This window comes from Panicum virgatum, chromosome 3K (genome assembly GCF_016808335.1).
Source record: "Panicum virgatum strain AP13 chromosome 3K, P.virgatum_v5, whole genome shotgun sequence".
Classification (NCBI taxonomy): Eukaryota; Viridiplantae; Streptophyta; class Magnoliopsida; order Poales; family Poaceae; genus Panicum; species Panicum virgatum.
This window is the reverse complement of record NC_053138.1, coordinates 32,105,296-32,126,173: the sequence shown is the minus strand read 5'-3', so window position 1 is coordinate 32,126,173 and position 20,878 is coordinate 32,105,296. Positions and strand designations below refer to the sequence as shown.

At 49.9% G+C, this 20,878-nt stretch overlaps 1 protein-coding gene across 4 annotated transcripts; it reads right to left on the bottom strand.

Annotated features, from left to right (window-relative positions):
- Nucleotides 1-4,109: 4,109 nt before the first annotated feature.
- LOC120698996 (O-fucosyltransferase 6-like) lies at nucleotides 4,110-7,500 on the bottom strand. 4 transcript variants are annotated; one of them, XM_039982821.1, is made up of 6 exons: nucleotides 7,130-7,500; nucleotides 6,838-6,969; nucleotides 6,089-6,270; nucleotides 5,365-5,467; nucleotides 4,948-5,279; nucleotides 4,110-4,867 (listed from the first exon to the last, which is right to left on the bottom strand). In XM_039982821.1, the coding sequence occupies exons 2-6, from the start codon at nucleotides 6,922-6,924 to the stop codon at nucleotides 4,420-4,422; spliced, it is 1,152 nt and encodes a 383-aa protein (XP_039838755.1). In that variant the 5' UTR covers nucleotides 6,925-6,969; nucleotides 7,130-7,500; the 3' UTR covers nucleotides 4,110-4,419. The 4 variants fall into 4 exon arrangements, with proteins under 4 accessions (XP_039838755.1, XP_039838754.1, XP_039838757.1 ...); XM_039982820.1 differs by having other exon boundaries at nucleotides 6,838-7,021; nucleotides 7,130-7,499; XM_039982823.1 differs by lacking the exon at nucleotides 7,130-7,500 and having other exon boundaries at nucleotides 6,089-6,196; nucleotides 6,838-6,910.
- Nucleotides 7,501-20,878: the final 13,378 nt, after the last annotated feature.

Genomic DNA, 20,878 nt, shown 5'->3' with positions numbered 1-20,878 from the left:
ATATCTCATTAGATCCGTCTCGCAGTTTAGTCCTATGATTCTGCAGTTAGTTTTATAATTAACTTTTATTTAATACTTTTAAATATTAAAATTCTCTTTGATGTGACATAAACTAAAATTTAGTTTCTGAAATCAAACAACCCCTTATAGGAGTTTGTGACCTCTGAGGCTTGACCTCTGAACTAAACACCGGTACACACTACACAGGGAGTGGCAGCAAGAGATCCAAAGACGCCGGGCCAAAATCGTGTGTACGACTAGGTCAGTTTTGGTGGTGGACCTCACGTGCAATGATGTACCGGGGAGATTCTGACGACTGGATGAGCCGATGTGGCGCCAGACCCTGCTACCATAGGTGGACTATTTCAACCTCCAAAGTTTTTTCCAGTGGTAGCGAGGCAAAAATCATGTTGTGCCTGGCCTGAAGCCCTGAACAGGACAGTTATTTCGTGGATTGGATGGCAACATAACCAGGCATACAACACTAGGACCTGTTTAGCAGGATTTATTCTAACTTTGGCTTCATTTTTTTTTTCACGAAAATCAAGATATTGTAGCGTAAAACCATTTTACAAGCCCCTGCTAAAATGAAAAGCCAGGTTAAGTTATTTTTTTTCTTCACCAACTTTAGCTTCACCGGTGAAACTGTTTTGGTGAAGCCAATTTAGGTGAGTTCTCCCATGCGAGGCACCATTGCGGGAGACACTTACACGTTGGTCTTTGCTACTCAAGCGAAATGCGATCAACAGAAACTTGATAACAGTAACACAGAATCGACTACGCCGTGGCTGTAGGCTGTTAGATTATCGGGATCGACTAGGGTGTAGATCGAACTGGAGAAACTCACTTTTGTGGGTGAAACCCCTCTTTGCCACGATCCGTGGCGCCGCCGTAGAGGTTGACGAGGTGGCGCCGGAGTTGGAGAAGAGGTCGTGGACGGCGACGTCCTTGTGCAGAGGCACCGGCGTCGTGGTGCAGTGGTGGAGGCAGTGGAGCATCCCGTCATGCAGGTATTATTTCATACTTTTTCTAGACAAAAATATCAGGATCGGTTTTGTAACGACCCGGCCCGGGATAACGGCTAAGATCTACTCTTCAAGTTGAGTAAACCACACCTACTAATTAATCCTCTTGCGCTTTCGTCCTCGCTTCGCGCAAAAAGAATCGATCCGGAATTAATTAGCTTCCCGTGACTCGGTATTTTAAATTGGTCTGGCTCTCAATCGGTTTTCAGTATGGGACAATTCCCGCGGGTGAACAGTGTTTGCGACGCTACAGTACCCGATGTGCTACAGTACTCGAGCTACAGTACTTTGTACTCATTTTCTCTCTAGACAATTTATCTCGTTGGTTCAAAATTGAATTGAGAGAACTGTACAAAACTTACTCAAAGTAAGCTCTTTAATCATGCTCTTAAAATTTAATTGTCCCGTTGATTCTAATTAAATTAAAGAGCAACAATATAAACTTTGCAGCGGAAACATGAAGGAATTTCTATTTTCAGAAGCAATACTGTGAACTTTTATCTCTAAACAATAAACACGTTGGTGCAAAATGGAATAGGGATCAAATTCTAAAGTAATTCATTCAAAATTCTATAGAAAATGTTTCTAAAAAATAGAAAAAAAACATTGAAAATCATCACAGTGGAGACGGCCCAGCCGCGAATGCGGCCCACGGCCCGTCACAGCACTTCCTCGCGCGGGCCAAAAGCTCCCTTCCGTGGCCCAGCAGACGCTGCGCCCACTCGGCTCGGTTAGGGCAGTGCATCGCGGCCCGTTCTGCACGTGCGCGCGGCCCAGTCAGCCCGGCAGCGCCCGGTCAGCTCCTTTGGATGAGATCTGAACCGTTGATTATGATCGGACGGCTCTCCACTCTTTTCGCGGGATCAAAATGTGGCGGCCCGACCACACCGTCCAAAACCCTAGTCTTTCTCGAACCCGATCGGCGGCGCCGCAGCCGGCGGCTCTCTCGTCGGCGCGCCGCCAAGTCCAGCCACCGGCATGGCTGTGCCGTGGTCGTGCGCAAGAGCCCGGCGCCTTCCCTTTTCTTTCCGTCCACCCCCCTTTCTGCCGCGTCTCTCGGAGCGGTGGTGGCCGATTCGGCTCACCGGAGGAGGCGGCGGCGCTGGTGCAGATCCCCTCGCCGGCGCGCGCGCTCGCTCGAGTGCGGGCGCGCCGCCGTCGAGCGGGCTTGCATCGGTGCCCAAGCCCGCATGTGGAGCAGCGGCTCGGGTCTTCTTCCCCCAACACGGAGGCGATGTCACCCCGGCGAGCCGACGCTCTGGCTTTTCTTTCCGCGCACCACGGCTGGCGGTGGAGCAGCAGCAGGTGCGTGCCCTCTGCTCTTTCTTTGTTAGGGTTAGTGATTGCTTTCAGCTTTCAACTTCGATTCGAGATCGAGTTGCATCTTGTTCTGTCTCTGTTTCTGTCGATTCGCAAATGAATCCTTTTCAAATCGATCTACTCGATAGATCGGCTCTGATACCATTGTTAGATTATCGGGATCGACTAGGATGTAGATCGAACTGGAGAAACTCACTTTTGTGGGTGAAACCCCTCTTTGCCACGATCCGTGGCGCCGCCGTAGAGGTTGACGAGGTGGCGCCGGAGTTGGAGAAGAGGTCGTGGACGGCGACGTCCTTGTGCAGAGGCACCGGCGTCGTGGTGCAGTGGTGGCGGCAGTGGAGCATCCCGTCGCTGGCAACGCTCCCTTGATCGGTTAGGGTTTCTCAGTGAGGTGTGGCGGCTCCAGTGAACCTCGTGTCTTGAGCCTTGGCCCCCACCTACTATTTATTGCGTTATGCGACGGGGCCCACCAGCCTCGTCTTGGGCTGCGCCCCCGATCAGGGCGTGAGGTCAAGGGACCAGTTGGCCCAACGGCCAACTGGTGGAGATCAATTCCATCATAGGCATCACGATATTCTTCCAACAAAAGTTAGGCATGTCACATTCTAATGTGTCGACAAGGTTCCAGCACAAACCAGCACAAACAAAGCAGCAACTGCACAACACAACAACAACAACATAGCCTTTTTTTCCAAGCAAGTTGGGGTAGGCTAGAGATGAAACCCGAAAGAAATAAGTTCAAGATTCAGGCACATTGATAGCTAGTCTCCAAGCACTTCTATCCAAAGCTATCTCTTTAGAGATATTCCAATCCTTAAGGTCTCTCTTAACCGACTCATCCCACGTCAGTTTAGGTCTACCTCTACCACTCTTTACATTATCGACCCGCTCAAGAACCCCATTACGCACCGGCGCCTCAGGAGGCCTTCGTTGGATATGTCCAAACCATCTCAGCCGATGCTGGGTAAGTTTCTCCTCAATTGGTGCCACCCCGACCCTATCCCGAATAACTTCGTTCCGGTCTCTATCCCTCCTTGTGTGCCCGCAAAACCACCGCAACATCCGCATCTCTGCTACACTCAGTTGCTGGACATGTCGCCTTTTTGTAGGCCAACATTCAGCACCGTATAACATCGTCGGACGAGTTGTTGTCCTATAAAATTTGCCTTTTAGCTTTTGTGGTACCCTCTTGTCACAAAGGATGCCAGAAGCTTGTCGCCATTTCAACCAGCCAGCTGAAATTCTATGCCTAACATCTTTATCAATGTCGCCATCCTTTTGTAGCACCGATCCTAAATACCGAAATGTATCCTTCTGGACCACCACTTGCCCATATAGACTAACGTCTCCCCTCTCATGCCTAGTCGCGCTGAAATCGCACATCATGTACTCGATTTTGGTCCTACTAAGTCTGAACCCTTTCGACTCTAACGTGCGTCTCCATAGCTCTAACTTCTTATTAACCCCTGCCCTACTCTCGTCAACTAGCACCACATCATCAGCAAAGAGCATACACCAAGGGATCTCACCTTGTATATCCCTTGTGACCTCATCCATCACTAAAGCAAATAAATAAGGGCTCAATGCTGACCCCTGGTGTAGGCCTATGTTAATAGGAAAGTCAGTGGTGTTGTCATCACATGTCCGGACAAACGTCGTCGCATCCTTGTACATATCCTTAATGAGGGTAATGTACATATCCTATGTTAATAGCAACTGCACAACACAGATGCCAAGAAATTTGGCCTAGCAAAGATGTTATGAAAATGAAGAAGGAATATACACATTTGCATAAGCGATCAACACAGGCACCATTTTTGTTTAAAAAAAAAGAGGAAAAATCTGAACGCCACAATGCCACAGATGACAAACAAGGTCATGCCCTCATCCAGCTTGGCTGCTAGGGGGAAGAGGATGTACAGCTGCACACCACAAAATCTATGTACACCAGCAGCTGCAGATCTAGCAAGTTAGGAGATGTCCAGACCATCAAGTTGCTGCCACATACAACACATGTATGCAAAGTCGGTTTTTGCATAACCTAACTGGAACAAATAGCCGCGCAACTGAACTAATCTGACAGGATCTCCTCTAGCTCAGGATCCTCTTGTCTGACCACAGAGTCATCGTCGGGTTCAGCATCGATCATCTCTCCTCTTGCGGTGGTATCCTGATCATCTTCTGTATCAGATCCATCTGCTTCTTCATCAGTATAAACAGGATATGGTGGTCCAACAACGGCTTTCCTTATTCCAGTGTCATTTGCAGGTTCCTTGTTGCTTCTATAAATGGACTTTGCTACTGTGTTTCCGCTGGTCTTTATACATATACAGGCGGCTGGGTTCGCATGAAATTCGCCTCTTCCTGATGTGATTTCCATGGGATCGCCCATATATCCTTTCTGGATTATTCGCATCTGGGCGGAGAATGCATCCCATGACATATTTCCCCTCTTCATAAATAAGGGATAGAGCTGTTTAGCATTTGGTCGGATTGTTCTCTTGTGGCCAAAATATCTCCTGCATTGAGCAGCAATAAATAAATGAACTACAATAAAGAAAAAGGGTTAACAACAGATAAATACAAGATGACGTGTCACCTTCGCCCAGCCAGAATTTTGGCCATATTACCGATGTTGTTAGCCACGAAAGCATCACTTTCATCACAGACAATGAAATCAATTGCAGCCATGCGAGATGAGAACTTCAAGAATGGAGAAAGCTCCTCATCGCCAGACAGTGTTTCTTTTGTATGGAAATTGGGAAAGAGCGCTTTGAGGGGTGCTAAAGTATCTTCCCCTCCATATATCTCACCAGAAGCAACATAAATGGGGACATCACTTCTGTAGCGTAACGCCCTCAACATCAGACCTACCTCCTCAGGAGTTAATGGACATCTACCTTGCCTTCTTCCTTTCTCTGGGTCACGTATCTGGAATGTTAAAACACAACAAGATTAACAATAGGTAACTCTTACTCGGTAAGCAAGTAACAAGTACACATAATACAGCTCGTACATGCAAGGTTCTCCATCGTCTGCGAATTGCAGCTAATTCTTTCCTCTCCTTTTCTCCACCACCATAATAGCACCCAGAAAAGGCAAGCATATCAGGTTCAAATCTGCCATCACAACAAAAAGCATGTCTTGGTCAAGAAATTGAAACATAATGAACTAATGATACCCAGAACAGCAGCGGAGAAGAATATGCGATATTTTATATTTATTTTTAACTGTCTTTCATATTTTTCCTACTTAATTATCATTTTATTTAAGGCCAAAGGGAACTGGCTGGAGATGAAGGGAATCCATCTAGTCATCTTAGCAGTTTTATTTCAACAACTAAAGTCATTTTTTGTGGTACACAAACATAACATGAGAAGAAATTCTGGAAATGCTGAAATAAGGATGCTCCAGGAGAAAACTTTGAGACGAGTTTAAACAGCTGAAGAAGAATCATTGTTTTTTTCTCGAACATCGCAAGAGAGCTGCATGTAATTTCATTAAGAAGAGAGAATAATATGTACAAAAAGAATCATTGCCACTACATACAATCATCCAAACTACAGCTTAAGTTTCCTGCAAAGGACCATACGCAGCACTCATCATTTTGAGATCAGAAGTCCAAAGTAGTGATAGTATTCGTATAATTGCAACCGAGTGAGTTGAAACAGGCAAATTTTGAACAAAATAAAAAATGCAGACTGATGACAGGTTCAATAATGTTACAGAATGAAGAATACCTCAGATGAAGAGCAATAAAATATCTGCCCTTTTTTCGCATTCGTTGTATTAGCCTTTCACCTAATTCTTGTATCGGGTCAGTAAATCTCAAAGCATGATAATTGACTCTGCAACGCAGTTTTTGCAGGTCAGTGTCCAACTTATTTGAGAGCCTATAATCATATTTAGTCATTCGAATAACCTGCACCACCAGGAAGTAAAATAAGATATTTAGATATGTGACTGGATTCTTATGAACTAAACTGCGACTGGAAGCAGAAATCAAACTACCGAAAATTTGACGAACCTAGGGGGAATAGGTGGCTTTGTAAATAAGAAAAGAAATAGGCACCCAAATTCGACGAGGAGGGACGCAAGCATAGGTGCCACGGGTGCACACCCACACCTCGCACCAACTGAGCTAGCCAGCTAGGCTCAGTTCCTTAATCAAAGTACACATAGGACATTAAAAAATAACTTCATTATTTTTTATTTCATTTTTAAAAATCAAACTACACATAGAAGCATAAAATAATGAAGTGCACGAATAAGCTATATAACACATTCAGGAAGCCAAGCATTATTGACAAATTTCCCTCAAAATATAAATTCCGCAGAAGGCAGTAAGTAACAACGATTGACCACCAGAGTAACTGGTCAGTAAAATTCAATTAGTGATATATATATATAAAAGGAATAATCAAATGTTGTGTTATCACGTGGAAAGGGAATAATGTGGGCCAGCTAAGCCATAGGTGCTACAACTTACAAGTTTCTTCAGAAGTGCCGGTAAGACGCGGTTCAAATAACACCGTGGAGTACATTTTCGGGGGACCCACATTTTATAAGGCTTCATAGCTTTACCTCCTTTTACTGGAGGCTCTTTGATAATTTTGACATCCTTTGCAAGGAATGAAATGAACCAGTCGATATCAAAGATTTCTGAAAAATTGCTGCAGCATTGAATACAAAAGATGTGGAATAAATTAAATCTGAACACCTATAATCATAGGATATCATGGGCTAAAAATTGGAAGTGCTCATTGCTCACTATTGCATACCTTGAATCTTTCCAGAAAGATGTTTGATCCAGTTTGGGAACAACAAGTGTAGCGTTCAGAATACGCGCAGCAACTACAGCATCAACTATCTACAAAGAAGCAGGTGCCATGATATGTCTAATGTATAGTTCTGCTTTACAGGATGAGGAAAACCAGCAAATAAGTAATTTGGACTTGGAAGTAAGATTCTCCACTCCATTTTACCAAAGGAATTGACATTTTATTAAACATGTCACACCTGCACATAGACTACATAGCCTGGTGACCTTTACCAATTTAGATACCTCAAGTAGTTTGGGCAGGTCCTAACACCATGTATTATAAACAATGTGCTGCATAGTTTTGAGCAAAAAGATAAAAATAACAAAATTGTTGAAACATGAATTCTATATTAACTTCATGTTGGGGGCACCACCTTCGGCCATCGACCAGAGGCCCGCGCGGAATTTGAATGCAACGACAAGGTCTCCTCCAGGCTTCGGGCGAAGACCGAGGCGCCTGCGGCGAGGACCGGTTCGCCATAGGCGAAGACGAAGAGAAGCGAAGAGTGGCGAAGACTGAGGCGCCTCTGGCGAGGACCAGTTCGCCACAGGCGAAGACGAAGAGAAGCGGAGAGTGGCGAAGACCGAGGCGCCTGCGGCGAGGACCGGTTCGCCACAGGCGAAGACGAAGAGAAGCGAAGAGAGGTGAAGACCTAGGCGCCTACGGCGAAGACCAGGGCGCCGAATGCGAACTCGAAGACCGGAAGGGAAGGCGTCGGAGAGCAAGCGCTTCGAAAGCCGCGAGGAGAATCTTGTAATGGGTCCAATTGGCTGTAATGGGCCCAATGGGCAGAAGAGGCTCAGATGTAATTTACCAGATGATGTAAAAATACGGTTGTACCCCGGGAATATTCCGGGAATATAGTTGTTAGGGGGGCATTATGGTGTAATAATGGAGGGTGGTAGGTGAACCGTCACCTATAAATACCCGACCCCTGTACATTGATGAGGTACATTGAATACAGAGAGAATCCAATTTACTGTGCGAAGCCTCGTTTCTGACTTGGAGTTGTTCACTTCGACTGGTGCGTTCCTTCACTGTTGTAGTGTTCGTCCGTCCCGGAAGCACTCGCCACCAACAGTTTGGCGCCCACCTGTCGGTTCGACACACCACGCCACACCACATGGCGGCGAAGAAGAAGGGAGACGCTACTACCACTTCGACAGACACGACAACAACGACAACTCCACAAGACGAAGCCGCCCACGGACAAGAGCCCGCAACCGGCAACGAAGACATCACCGTCGAAGACATCGCAGAAGGCCAACATGAAGTCGATCTGCTGGACCTTGGCATCTCTGCCGAAGACATCGCTGCAATGCGAAGGGTTGATGCTCGCCTCGAAGAGGCGCGAAGAGCCAAGATACAAGCTCTTTAGGAAGAATCTGCGGAGCCTCAGATCATCACGAGGGCGAAGGGGAAGGAAATAATGTTGACTGAAGCAGAAAGGCAAGAGCAGTACAACAAGCTGCAAGAAGAAGAATTTCACTGCAAGGCGTTACAAGAGAAGATCAGAGCACAACGACTGATGGTCGAAAAAATGCAGGCACCGCAGCCGCCGCAGCCACTGTCGAAGGGCACGGCCGCAACGAACCCACCAAGAAACGCAAGGGTCCGAACAAGGACTATACCAGTCGAAGAGATCTCTGACCAGTCTGAGCCAGAGGAGGAAGGGTATTATCGAAGGGTCCACCCGCGAAGAACACCATTGTCCGAAGAGTTGGAAGAGATACAATGGCCTCATCGCCTCAACCCAGCAGTGCTGCCTCAGTTTGATGGTGAGTCTGACCTCGAAGAGTTTCTCCTGAAATACGAAGCCACCATAGAGGCAGCTGGAGGAGGCACAGCGTGCAAGGCGAAGGCACTAGTCCTTGCGCTGCGAGGATTGACTCGGCGATGGTATGCAAACATACCCCCAGGAAGCATTTTATCATGGAACCAGCTTCGTTCCCAGTTGCGCTCAAGTTTTCGAGCCGTCAGGCCCGACGAAGTCACATCCTGCGACTTCCATAACTTGAAGCAAGGAAGCATGATTTTACAGGAGTACTTTCAGATCTTGATAAAGCTTCGCGCAAGAGGGCCAGACGTCACTGACCAGAGCATTATCGACTCAGTAGTCAATGGGATCAGCCTCGGCCCATGCGGGGAGTACTTAACCCGGTGAAAGCCGAAAACAGTTACCAAATTGTTCGAGATTATGCAAGAATATTGCATATCAGACCGTGCGAAGAGGCAGAAGCTTGAAGAAATTTATGAGAAGAGGAAGTCAAGGAACAGCGAGAGGTCACACCAGAAGCCATGGCATTCCGACCAGTCAAAGCAAAGAACTGTTAATAGTGTCTCCGAGGAGGAGTCACGTGAAACCAGGCACCACAAGAACAAGGGCGGCAGAGACCAACGCGAAGACAGATCTAGCTGCGAAGACAGGACCAGCCATGATAACAGGTCCAACCGCGTAGACAGATACAATCGCGAAGACCACTACCAGAAAGGCCGAAGAGAAAAGGGGGGGGGGGCGAAGGGAAAAGACACCATTTTGCTATTTCCATGGGAAGGACCAAGGTCATTGGACCAATGAATGCCCAATCGCAATTGAAACGAAGGCAGAGCTCGAACGCAAAAATACACAATCAGCAAAACCAGTAAATTACACTTCGCAACCACCGCATCCAGTTCCTCTTCCACAAACCACCTGGACCCCAACACCAAATTGGCCAGTATCATACCCAATTTACAACTACAGCCCATCATACACACCTCTATTGTCATTGCCTTTGCAACAATCCATGCCACCACCTTCGCACCAGTCGATGCCGATGCTACCCGCTCCGCAGTATGCCAACACATGGTCAAGGAGTTCCACGCCTCTACCCCCACCACCGAAGATCGAGCCAGGATAGATATCGGAAAGAGCAGGCGACGGACCATCCGGCAGCATGGTTAACATCATCAACGCCATCTCCGAAGGATCCAATGAACCGGTTCATGAGACGAAGAGGCAACGCAAAGAATACTTCAGAACTGTATCTCATGTGAGCGAAGGCAAATGTTTCCGAACTCCGTGGTCGCATGTCCCAATAACCTTCACACAAGCGGATCTTCGGCTACAACAGTACCCTCACAATGATCCCCTTGTCATCAGAGCCAACATTGGCAAGAATTCAGTACACTTCGCTGGGAATGACGTCGGAAGGATATTGGTCGTCAATGGCAGCTCCGCAGACATTCTGGTATGGCAGTGCTTCGTCAAGATGGGGTTCACAGAGCAATCTCTGAAAAAATCACAATACCCTCTAATTGGCTTCGGAGGCAAGAGAATCGAGGCCCTCGGCAAGATAGAGCTCAGCGTCACATTCGGCAAAGGGGTCACGCAAAGAACCGAAACAATAACCTTTGATGTAGTGGACATCAACTATCCATACAATGCCATCTTCGGCCGCAACACCCTGGTGAAGTTTGCAAGTATAATCCATCAGCCGTATCTATGCATGAAGATACCTTCGGCAGGGGGAGTCGTGACCGTCTACGGCAATCAAGAAGAAGCGTGCAGGTGCGAAGATAACGCGTATAGCACCAACAAAACTGTGCATACCATTGAGGCTGCCGAAGAGGACACAAGAACATTTGTTGCCGAAGACTTCCAAAGAGACCATAAAAACGAAGGGGTCTCACCAGCAGAACATACAAAGAAGGTAAGGTACCATTATGCGAAGATGTGCCTGATCGTCTGGTGATCATAGGCAAGGACCTTGAGGAGCACGAAGAAGTCAGACTCATACAGTTTCTGAGGAACAATCAAGACATCTTCGCATGGTCTTCATCCGACCTGCGAGGAGTCAGTCGAGAAGTCATTGAGCATACGCTTACAGTCAATCGGAAGGCAAAACCGATCAAGCAGGGGTAGAGGTCAATGTCCGAAGAAAGGAAGAAAGCAGCACAGGGTGAGGTGCAGAAATTGCTAGACGCAGGTGTCATTCGCGTGGTGCAATACCCAGAGTGGTTGGCAAATGTGGTCATGGTACCGAAGAAGAATGGGAAATGGAGAATGTGCATCGACTTCACCAACCTCAATTAGGTTTGTCCGAAGGATGAATACGCTTTGCCTCGCATCGACACATTGGTCGATGCGGCGGCCGGCTCAGAAATGCTGAGCATGCTGGATTGTTTCTCCGGCTATCACCAGATTTTCATGAATAAGGGGGACAAAGAGAAAACTAGTTTCACCACTCCCTTTGGGACATACTGTTACATCAGGATGCCAGAAGGCCTCTGCAACGCAGGCTGTACATTTAACAGAATGATCAAGAAGGTGCTCGGGGACCAGCTAGACAGAAACATCTCCGCATATGTGGATGACGTGGTCGTTCAGAGAAAGAAAAAAGAAGATCACAAACAACATCTTCGTGAAACATTTGCAAACCTTCGCCGGCACGGGCTGAAGCTAAACCCTGAAAAATGTGTCTTCGGTGTTCGAAGAGGCAAGCTATTGGGTTGTATGATCACAGAAATGGGTATAGAGGCGAACCCTGAGAAGATCGAGGCAATCAGGCGGATGAAGCCACCAACCACAAAGAAAGGAGTTCAAAAATTGACAGGTCGATTGGCTTCGCTGAACAGATTCATCTCCAGGTCGGCAGAAAAGTCTCTCCCATTCTTCAAAGCACTGAAAGGAGCTAGCAACATGCAATGGGGCGAAGAGCAAGCGAAGGCGTTTGCAGCCTTGAAAACATTTATAGAAAACCTGACAGTCATGACCAGCCCTTCTGAGAAGGCAGAGCTCTTGCTATACATTGCCTCTTCAGGTGCTGCGGTCAGTGCAGCTCTCGTCGAAGAGAGGTTAATCGAAGGCGAACTTAAGCAAGTCCCCATCTATTTCATCTCCGAAGCCCTGAGTGGCTCGAAACTACTTTACTCCGAAATGGAAAAAATGGCTTACACAATAGTCATGGCTTCGCGCAAACTTCGCTACTACTTCCAGAGTCACAAGATAAAAGTTCCAACTTCGTTCCCTCTTCGGGATATGTTTGAAAACAAGGAGGCCTCCGGCAGAATAGGCAAATGGGCTACAAAACTAGCAGAGCATACAATTGACTTCGTCCCCAGAACAGCAATCAAGTCCCAGGTCTTGGCAGAGTTCATTGCAGACTGGACTCCAGCGGTACCTTCGCAAGAGACACCAAAGTTAGAATCAATATGGTAGCTTGAATGTAATGGGGCATACCAGAGAGATGGGGTAGGGGCTTCGGCAATCCTCACTGCCCCATCGGGCACACAATTGAAATATGCAGCGAGGCTAGACTTCAAAGGGTGCACAAACAATGTTGCAGAATATGAAGGCCTGCTCCTAGGTCTTCGCAAGGCAAGAGCACTGGGAGCGCGAAGGCTGTCCATCAGATCCGACTCGGAGCTAATCACCGGACACATCAATAAAACCAATAGAGCACTAAAGCCGGAGCTGTCAAAGTATCTGGCAGCCGTCCGAGGCATGGAGAGGTTTTTCCTCGGATTTAGCATACAAAGCTTCCCAAGATCGCAAAACAATCAAGCCGATATACTGGCGTGACAGCTTCTTCGCCGTACAAGAGCATGAACGGAGTAAACTTCGTTGTCCTTGACTCTGTCATATTGTGTGACCAAATTACCCTTGTTAACTCGTCTATCCACTTCCCCTTTGGCAACTCGGTGATATTCTTCTTTAAGCCTGCGAAGATAATGTCGTTGGCCCTTTCCACCGTGCCGTTCGATTACGGGTGACAGACCGAAGCAAAACTAGCTTCGTCCCAAGCTGCGTGGTGAAGTCTCTGAATATGGTGCAATCAAATTGCTTGCCGTTGTCTACGGTGACTTCTTTTGGTACGCCGAAGCGGCACACAATGTTTTGCCAGAAGAACTTCTACAAAGCTCCGGCTGTGATATCTCTGAGTGCCTTTGCTTCGACCCACTTCGAGAAATATTCTATTGCGACTGCAGCATACTTGTAGTTTCCTGGCGCTGTGGGCAAAGGCCCTACAATGTCGATGTCCCATCGAGCGAGGGGCCACACCAGAGGCAATAACTGCACTTCGTCTGGTGGAAATTTGCTGTATGGTGCATGCCTTTGGCAATTTGAGCATTTTCGGACCACTTCGTGCGCGTCTGCAACCACCGAAGGCCAATAGAAACCTTCGCGAAAAGCTTTGCCTACCAATGCCCTTGTTGCAATGTGCGAAGAGCACATGCCTGCGTGAATCTCTTCGAGCAACTGTCAGCCTTCTTCACAAGAGATGCACTTCAGGAGGGGCGCGCAGACACCCCCTCGATATAGGTTTTCGTTGATGATTTTGTAGTTGCGAGTACGTAGAGCCATTCTCTTTTCTTCCTTGTCATCTTCAGGGACGAAATGCCCTCGCAGATAGGCCATTATGGTTGCCCTCCAGTCTTCGCTGGTTATGGCATTGATGAATTTTACAGGCTCTTCGGCGCAATTGACAGAGCTCTGCTTTAATGTTTCAAAGAACACATCTGGTGGCAGAGGATCAAGTTGAGCTGCGGCCTTCGCCAGTATATCGGCTTGCTTGTTTTGCGATCTTGGGAAGCTCCGAATGCTGAATCCGAGGAAAAACTTCTCCATGCCTCGGACGGCTGCCAGATACTTTGACAGCTCCGGATTTAGTGCTCTATTGGTTTTATTGATGTGTCCGGTGATTAGCTCCGAGTCGGATCTGATAGACGGCCTTCGCGCTCCCAGTGCTCTTGCCTTGCGAAAGCCTAGGAGCAGGCCTTCGTATTCTGCAACATTGTTTGTGCACCCTTTGAAGTCTAGCCAAGCTGCATATTTCAATTGTGTGCCCGATGGGGCAGCGAGGATTGCCGAAGCCCCTGCCCCATCTCTCTGGTATGCCCCATCACATTCAAGTTGCCATATTGATTCTAACTTCGGTGTCTCTTGCGAAGGCGAAGCTGGAGTCTAGTCTGCAATGAACTCTGCCAAGACCTGTGACTTGATTGCTGTTCTGGGGTCGAAGTCGATTGTATGCTCTGCTAGCTTTGTAGCACATTTGCCTATTCTGCCGGAGGCCTCCTTGTTTTCAAACATATTCCGAAGAGGGAATGAAGTTGGAACTTTTATCTTGTGACTCTAGAAGTAGTAGCGAAGTTTTAGCGAGGCCATGACTACTGTGTAAGCCATTTTTTCCATCTCGGAGTAAAGTAGTTTCGAGCCACTCAGGGCTTCCCAAGATTTCCCAGGCCAGGGAGCTCACCTTCGGGTGGCCGACGGTGATGAATAATCACTCAGAAGCACAAGCTTAAAGATCAGGACCTTCGGGACAAAGGGGATCGCCTTCGGGAACGAAGGTGATGCCCGATCGCTCGAAGACGGAACCTTCAGGGCCGTGACCTCTGAAGTACCCCGAAGGACACAATGACCTTCGTCGGGTGTAGGCGTGCGTGTAAAACGTGAGTACGTGAGAAGGTCGGATTTGTACACCTCTCACCCTGTAATTTTACCCCGAAACCGGCTGTATGTGAGCTGTAAATGAGTTGGAAGGGGGCAATTTAGGAAAACCTGGCCAAGGGCTAGGGGTATAAATAGCCCCCTCTCTCCACAGTGTAGAGGGTTGAATTTTTTGGTTATTACTGGAGAATTAAGTGCCTACTTTCGTTGCCATTTTCATACTGTTCATGCTCCCTGTTTGTGCATCTAAGAAGCTAAGATCCCAACAGCGGCGCCCACCGTTCCAGCTCGAAAAACAACCTTCGATGGCCCCAGCGAAGAGGAAAGCCCCCGACGGCACCACAAGCAACTCCACTGAGCCTGGCCATGTCCTCGAAGCCAACCCTCGATCACCAACGAAACTGTTCTTCATGGAGATCCGGTTGATGACACCGAAAACACCGAAGCTCATCAAGCCCAATCCGCGGAGTTCACATAAGCAGCAGTCAAGCTCAAGGCCCTTGAAATATAGAAAAGGAACATCGAAGCTCAGCTCGCCACCAAAAAGAGGGCACTGGACCAGGCAAACAAGCTAGCCGAGGCCAGGCGTAAACTAGCAGAAATGGAGGCAGAAGTTGAGAATTTGGAGAGGGCATACCAAGAAATGCCCGAAGGTTCTGCCCAACAAGAAAACCGCGTCATCCACCAGACAACCTTCGCTCACAAGGAAGACCGAAGGCCACCACCGGTCAACCTCCCATTTGACCCGACCTCGCCACTCTCAGTCGCTCTGCAGCGAACTTCATGGCCGCTCGGCTACAAGCCCACACAGCTCCCCAAGTATAATGCAACAACTGATCCAACCCAGTTCCTCATGGCCTACGAAGCAACCATTGCTTCGGCCGGAGGTGACGACTCAACCATGGCCAAGTCCTTCGTCATGGCTTGCAAAGGTTCTGTGGCCAACTAGTACTCATACCTTCCCCAACAATCAATCAACAACTGGTACCAGCTGAAAGGAAGGCCTCTCCAGGACTTCCAGGGATTCAGAAGGCTAAATACCAACACTGTGAAAGATTTCAAGTGCCCACAGCACGACCGTGAGCCTCTCTATGACTATTTCCGGAGGTTCATTCAGAAGAAGGCTCAAATCCCAAACTTCCCAGAGAAAGATGCGATTGAGAAATGCATCGAAGGTCTCCTGCCTGGCCAGCTTGCTTCTCATCTCACAAGAGAGCCCTCGAGGACCCTGGAGGAGCTCTATACAGAAGCAGAGAAGTACGCGAAGTCAGAAGCCGACAACCGTAGAAGGGTAGAGCAAAGAAGAATCATACGTCAGGCAGCAAAATACAATCAGCAAACATGGCAGCAAGAGAAACAGCCAGCTCAGCACCTCATTTTACTTGTGGAACCCTCACAAGATGATGAGGAACAGTTAACCTTTGATCCCTTCATGATACCACCAGAGTCGGAACCTCAACACTCAAATGACAAGCAACCTTCGTCCGGAGCATGGGGCAGAGGTCGAGGCATAGGAAGGGGCCGAGGTCGTGGACCTTCGCGTGAGCCCAAAAAATTCTTCTGTCACTTCCACGGGTCTGACTCCGACCATAGAACAAACCAGTGCCCGGAGAAGAAGAAGACCCTTGAGAGAATGGAGTCCGAGAAAAAAGCCAAGCTAGTTGGGCATACTACATGGCCTCAGACTCCGCAAACTCCTCAACAAATACAGTACACACAACCTTCATTCGTCCCCCCCATTTACCCAAGCATACCACCCACCCATGTTCAACTACAACTACAACCACAACTGGCAGCCGCAGCCAAACCCTCAAACACAACCCAGTCAACCCACCACCCAAGCTCAACCAACACAAGAGCAGCTACCACCACCCCCAGTCCACCCACCAAAATAAGAAAACCAAACCACAAATAGCCCACCCGCGGCACTACCAGCCTTCGGGATGATCATGCCCATCTCCGGATGTTCCACCCTGGACTTCGAAAACAAGAGACAGCGCAGAGACTACTTCAGGCAAGTCCATTGCATCGTCTCCGAAGGTCCAACCAAGAGAACCCAGTGGTCACACTCTTCGATCACCTTCTTCGAAGAAGATGTCAACCTCATCAGCTACCCACACACAGATGCTCTTGTCATCGAGGCAAACATTCAGGGCTGGAGGATTGGCAAGATACTAGTTGACACTGGCAGTTCTGCAGACATCATCTTTTCCGACACCTTCGACAAGATGGGCATCGACCGAAGCCTGCTTCAGCCTTCGGATATCCCTTTAATGGGATTTGGAGGAAAGAGAGTGAACGCAATCGGCAAACTATCACTCCCTGTGTTCTTCGGAGACACGGCCAACGCAAGAACAGAGCACATCACCTTCGATGTGGTAGAGATGCCCTACCCATACCGCGCAATCCTAGGAAGGGGGACAATCAACAAGTTCGAAGCTATCGTTCATCAACTGTACTTGTGCATGAAGATTCTAGCTCCCGCGGGGGTCATCACCGTCCGCGGGGACCAGCAGCTTGCACGGGACATAGAGCGGGGACACACCCTAGGCCAGAAAAATGTCCACAACCTTCGGACTGAATCCAAGTCCATTACCGTCAAAGAGCAGCAGAGAGACAACGAGAAAGCAACCTTCGAGGAAGACTGCGAAGTCAAGAAGATCCCCCTTGACGTACATCTACCCGACAAAATGGAAACCATCAATGCAACCTTCGAGCCCGAGGAAGAAAAAGAGCTTCTTTAGTCCCTCCACAAGAATCAAGATGTTTTTGCATGGTCCACCAGTGACCTACGGGGCGTCAGCAGAGATATCATTGAGCATCGCTTGGATATCAATCCAAGCATCAAGCCAACGAAGCAGAAGCTTCGCAAATTAGCAGATGAAAAAGTCGCAGCAGTCAAGGCCGAAGTCCAGAGACTGCTAGATGCAAATGTTATTCGAGAAGTCAAATACGCAACATGGCTGGCAAACACCGTGCCGATCAAAAAAGAAGAATGGCAAGTGGCGCATTGTAACATCCCAAAATTCGCTAAGTTAAATCGTAAGCTAATTAGTTTCAAAATCGAGTTTCCGTCATTGAGCTCAAGTTTTTCCCTAAAGCCCTAACCCTATTATTTCGGGAACTTTCCCTGTTCCGCCCGATCTCCCGATCCCTGATAGACCCGCCCCCGACACCCGAATCCATCACCCTGTTCGCCCTTGACCCGCGCACGCACCCGACCGCGCATGCGTGATCGGCGCTGCGCGTGGACGACCGCGCGCCGCGGATCCGGCGCGAATCTCTCTCCCTCTCTCTTCTTTCTCTCTCTCCCCCCCCCCCCCCGTTTCTTTTTCTCTCTCCTATTTTCCTTTTTCCTTTTTTTCTTTTCCTCTCTCTTTCCCTCCTTCTCTGCCGCGCGGGCCGACCGTGCCACCCCTCCCCGCTCCCGGCCCGCTCTGCTCCGCTTGGCCTGGCCCCCTCTCCTCTCTCCTTGCCCGCGCGCCCGGCCTGGCTTCCCTTCTCCTCCACGCGCGCGCGCCCCTGGCCCACCGCACCAAGCGCCCCGCGGCCCCCTCGCCCACCCGCGCAGCAGCAGCAGCTCGCCGCCGCCCACGCCCGTGCGCACGCGCTGCACCCCACGCACGCGTGCGTGCACGCGCTAGCCGCGCCGCGGCACGCAGAGCCGTGCTCGCCGCGACGCCAGCCGCGCAGCCGTGCCACGCCGCCGCCCGCGCGCACACCCCACGCCCCTCGCCTTGCTCCCTGCCCCTCGCACGCCACCCTACTCCCCGACCTCGCCACACTCCCGGCCACTCCCCGCAGCCCGCGCGCTCGCTCACCCGCGTACACGCGCGCCGCCCCGGCCTGCCAGTGCGCCCGCGCGCACGCACGCGGCCTCGGCGCCCCGATCCGCGACGCCGGCCGTCCGCACGCACGGCCGTGCCAAGCCTCACGCGCACAGCGCCAGCGACCTCGGCACAGCACCGCCTGCGAAGGTCGCCGCCAGCCCGAAGCGTCGCATCGCCTCGCCACCCGCACGCAAGCTCGCCACCACCATTGAAGCTCGCACAGCGCCGCCTGCCCGAGGCGTCGCATCACCTGTGCTCACCTCGGCACGCTCACCGCGTCAACACTACACCACCACCCCAGGGACACGACCGCTCTGGCAGCACCCCCCCCCCACACACACCATTAACGCCGCCCTCAGAGCGTGCCCCGCCGGACACCGCCGCACCCTCGCCTCCACCGCCTTAGCCGCCTATAAAAAGGGCCGAGGGGCACCCCCGAGCTCCACAGCCCCCACTCCGAGCTTCACAACCCCGTGCCGCCTCTCCCTGAGCTCCCTAACACCGCCACCGGAGTAGCCTAGCGCCGCTGCCGCCCGCTCTCGACGACCCGCCGCCTCGCTCCACCTCGAGCCGAGCCAGGTGGGGGAATCGAACCGCCGCTTCACCCTCTCCCTTTTCCCTCTACCCCGGACCACCCCCGAGTCCCTAGCCGCCGGATTTGGCGCCGCCGACGAGCGCCGGCCCCTCCCCTGTTTCCCAGCGCGGGGGGAGGGAGAGGACAGGGCTTTATGCCCAAAACCCCCTAGCTTTTCCCATTTATCTCACCTAACTCTACTATCGTGCAAACCACTCGACCGTTGAATGGGCAACAGCTTAGCATAAACCCCACTGGTTGATGTGATAGCCATCAGGAGGGCTGAGAGCAACGGGTGACCAAGGAGAAGGGATATGTTCAGTATGACTTATACCCCGGCTGTACCTCAGAGATAGGTCGATGACCCCTTGGTGAATCTCGTGATGGCGAATCAAGTCTAGCTAAGGTGGGTAATGGCTATGTCGGGATCTACACCGACACTTCGGTGCTCGCATTGTGGTACCCGCTTGTGGGTAAAATTGCACACCTTTGCAGAGTTAAAAGCTATTCGAATAGCCGTGCCCACGGTATTGGGCGAGTTATGGTGTGGTCACATAACTAGTGTTTCTTTGGGTTGGGCTAGCGTGAGTTGTTTTGAAATTGGGTCCGGCAGTTGTGCCGTGTGCTACGACGGACGGGGAGTCCGGTAGCAGTTTAAAACTTGAACTCCGTGTTACTACGAAAACTGGTTTCTGAAATGCTTTCGGATAAACAAACCCCTGCATAAAATTTAGCTTTCTGCAAATTAAATCGTAACCTTACCCTTGATTTACCTGTGCATACTATTCTGATATAACCCCCTCCGTGGGTGTGGTTGGACTTGCTGAGTACGTTTGTACTCACCCCATTCTTACTTTTTACAGAGGAAGACCCAGACTTCGTACCAGACGACGCCGAGTAGGGTTATCGTTCTACACCCAACCTTGCCTGTGGAACCAGTCCTGTTCGAGATGATTTCACTGACGCAGTACTCTGAGCCCGAGCTAGATCCCATGTGGGTCGCACTCTGGTGTTATGTCGTAGCTTGGTTACTTTTTATTATCATCTGTATCGAGTGTCCTCCTCGGAGGTTTGTATGATATTGAACCATCTGATGTAATAAATGTGGCATCAGCCTCCTGGGACTGATGTTTGTATCACATTTAAGTTCTCTCTTATGAGAGGACGCTTCAGGTGGTATCAGAGCCGTAGGTTGGCCGTAGGACGAGACCCTAGGAGCGAAACCCTGTTTTAGGCCCTTTCACACTAGAATTATTCCTTAACCCTTTCTTCACACAAATGCTCACCATTGGTTCTTGCCCTGTTCCAGATGGCTGACAATGGATGGATCGGCGGAATCTGTCACACAGAGCCCGGCCTTCCTAAGTTGTTGATACTCAGCCTAGAACGCATCGGAGTTATGGACCCACCAGAGTTTCTCTACCGGGAGTACGACTCCAAGGGCACTCTTCGGTGCGACCTAATGATCTTCGTGGCAAGAAGCACCCGCTACCCAGATGTGGACCCTTGGTTCATCTCCACCACTGGTTTTCGCTTTCCGGATACTTATCGAAAGGCCGCCCGCAAAGCCCTGCGACGTCTACGCGCGATCTACAGGCATCACCTCCAGCGGACTCCTATGGGATTTTTCCCGTTGACTGAAGGAAGAGGACGCACCTAGATTGCCCGGATGAGAGGACTTGGAAGAGAAGAAGAAGACCTAGAAGACACGGTCTCTCACCTATCCATCTATCTCGCCGGCCTGGATGAGCTTTATCGCGAACAAGCGGCACAACTGAAGCAACAAGTCCACAGAGCAGAGAAGGCAACCCAAGAGCTGGAAGAACAACAGACAAGAGCCACATGCGCCGAGAATTCCCTAGCCGCCC

Excerpts from the sequence above, each read along its gene's own strand:
- LOC120698996 (XM_039982821.1), bottom strand. The coding sequence starts at position 6,924 with ATGAAGCCTTATAAAATGTGGGTCCCCCGAAAATGTACTCCACGGTGT. Across the intron at positions 5,468-6,088 it reads TTTATTGCTCTTCATCTGAG|ATTTGAACCTGATATGCTTG; the intron begins GTATTCTTCATT and ends TTGTGATGGCAG. Across the intron at positions 4,868-4,947 it reads AAAATTCTGGCTGGGCGAAG|GAGATATTTTGGCCACAAGA; the intron begins GTGACACGTCAT and ends TGCTCAATGCAG.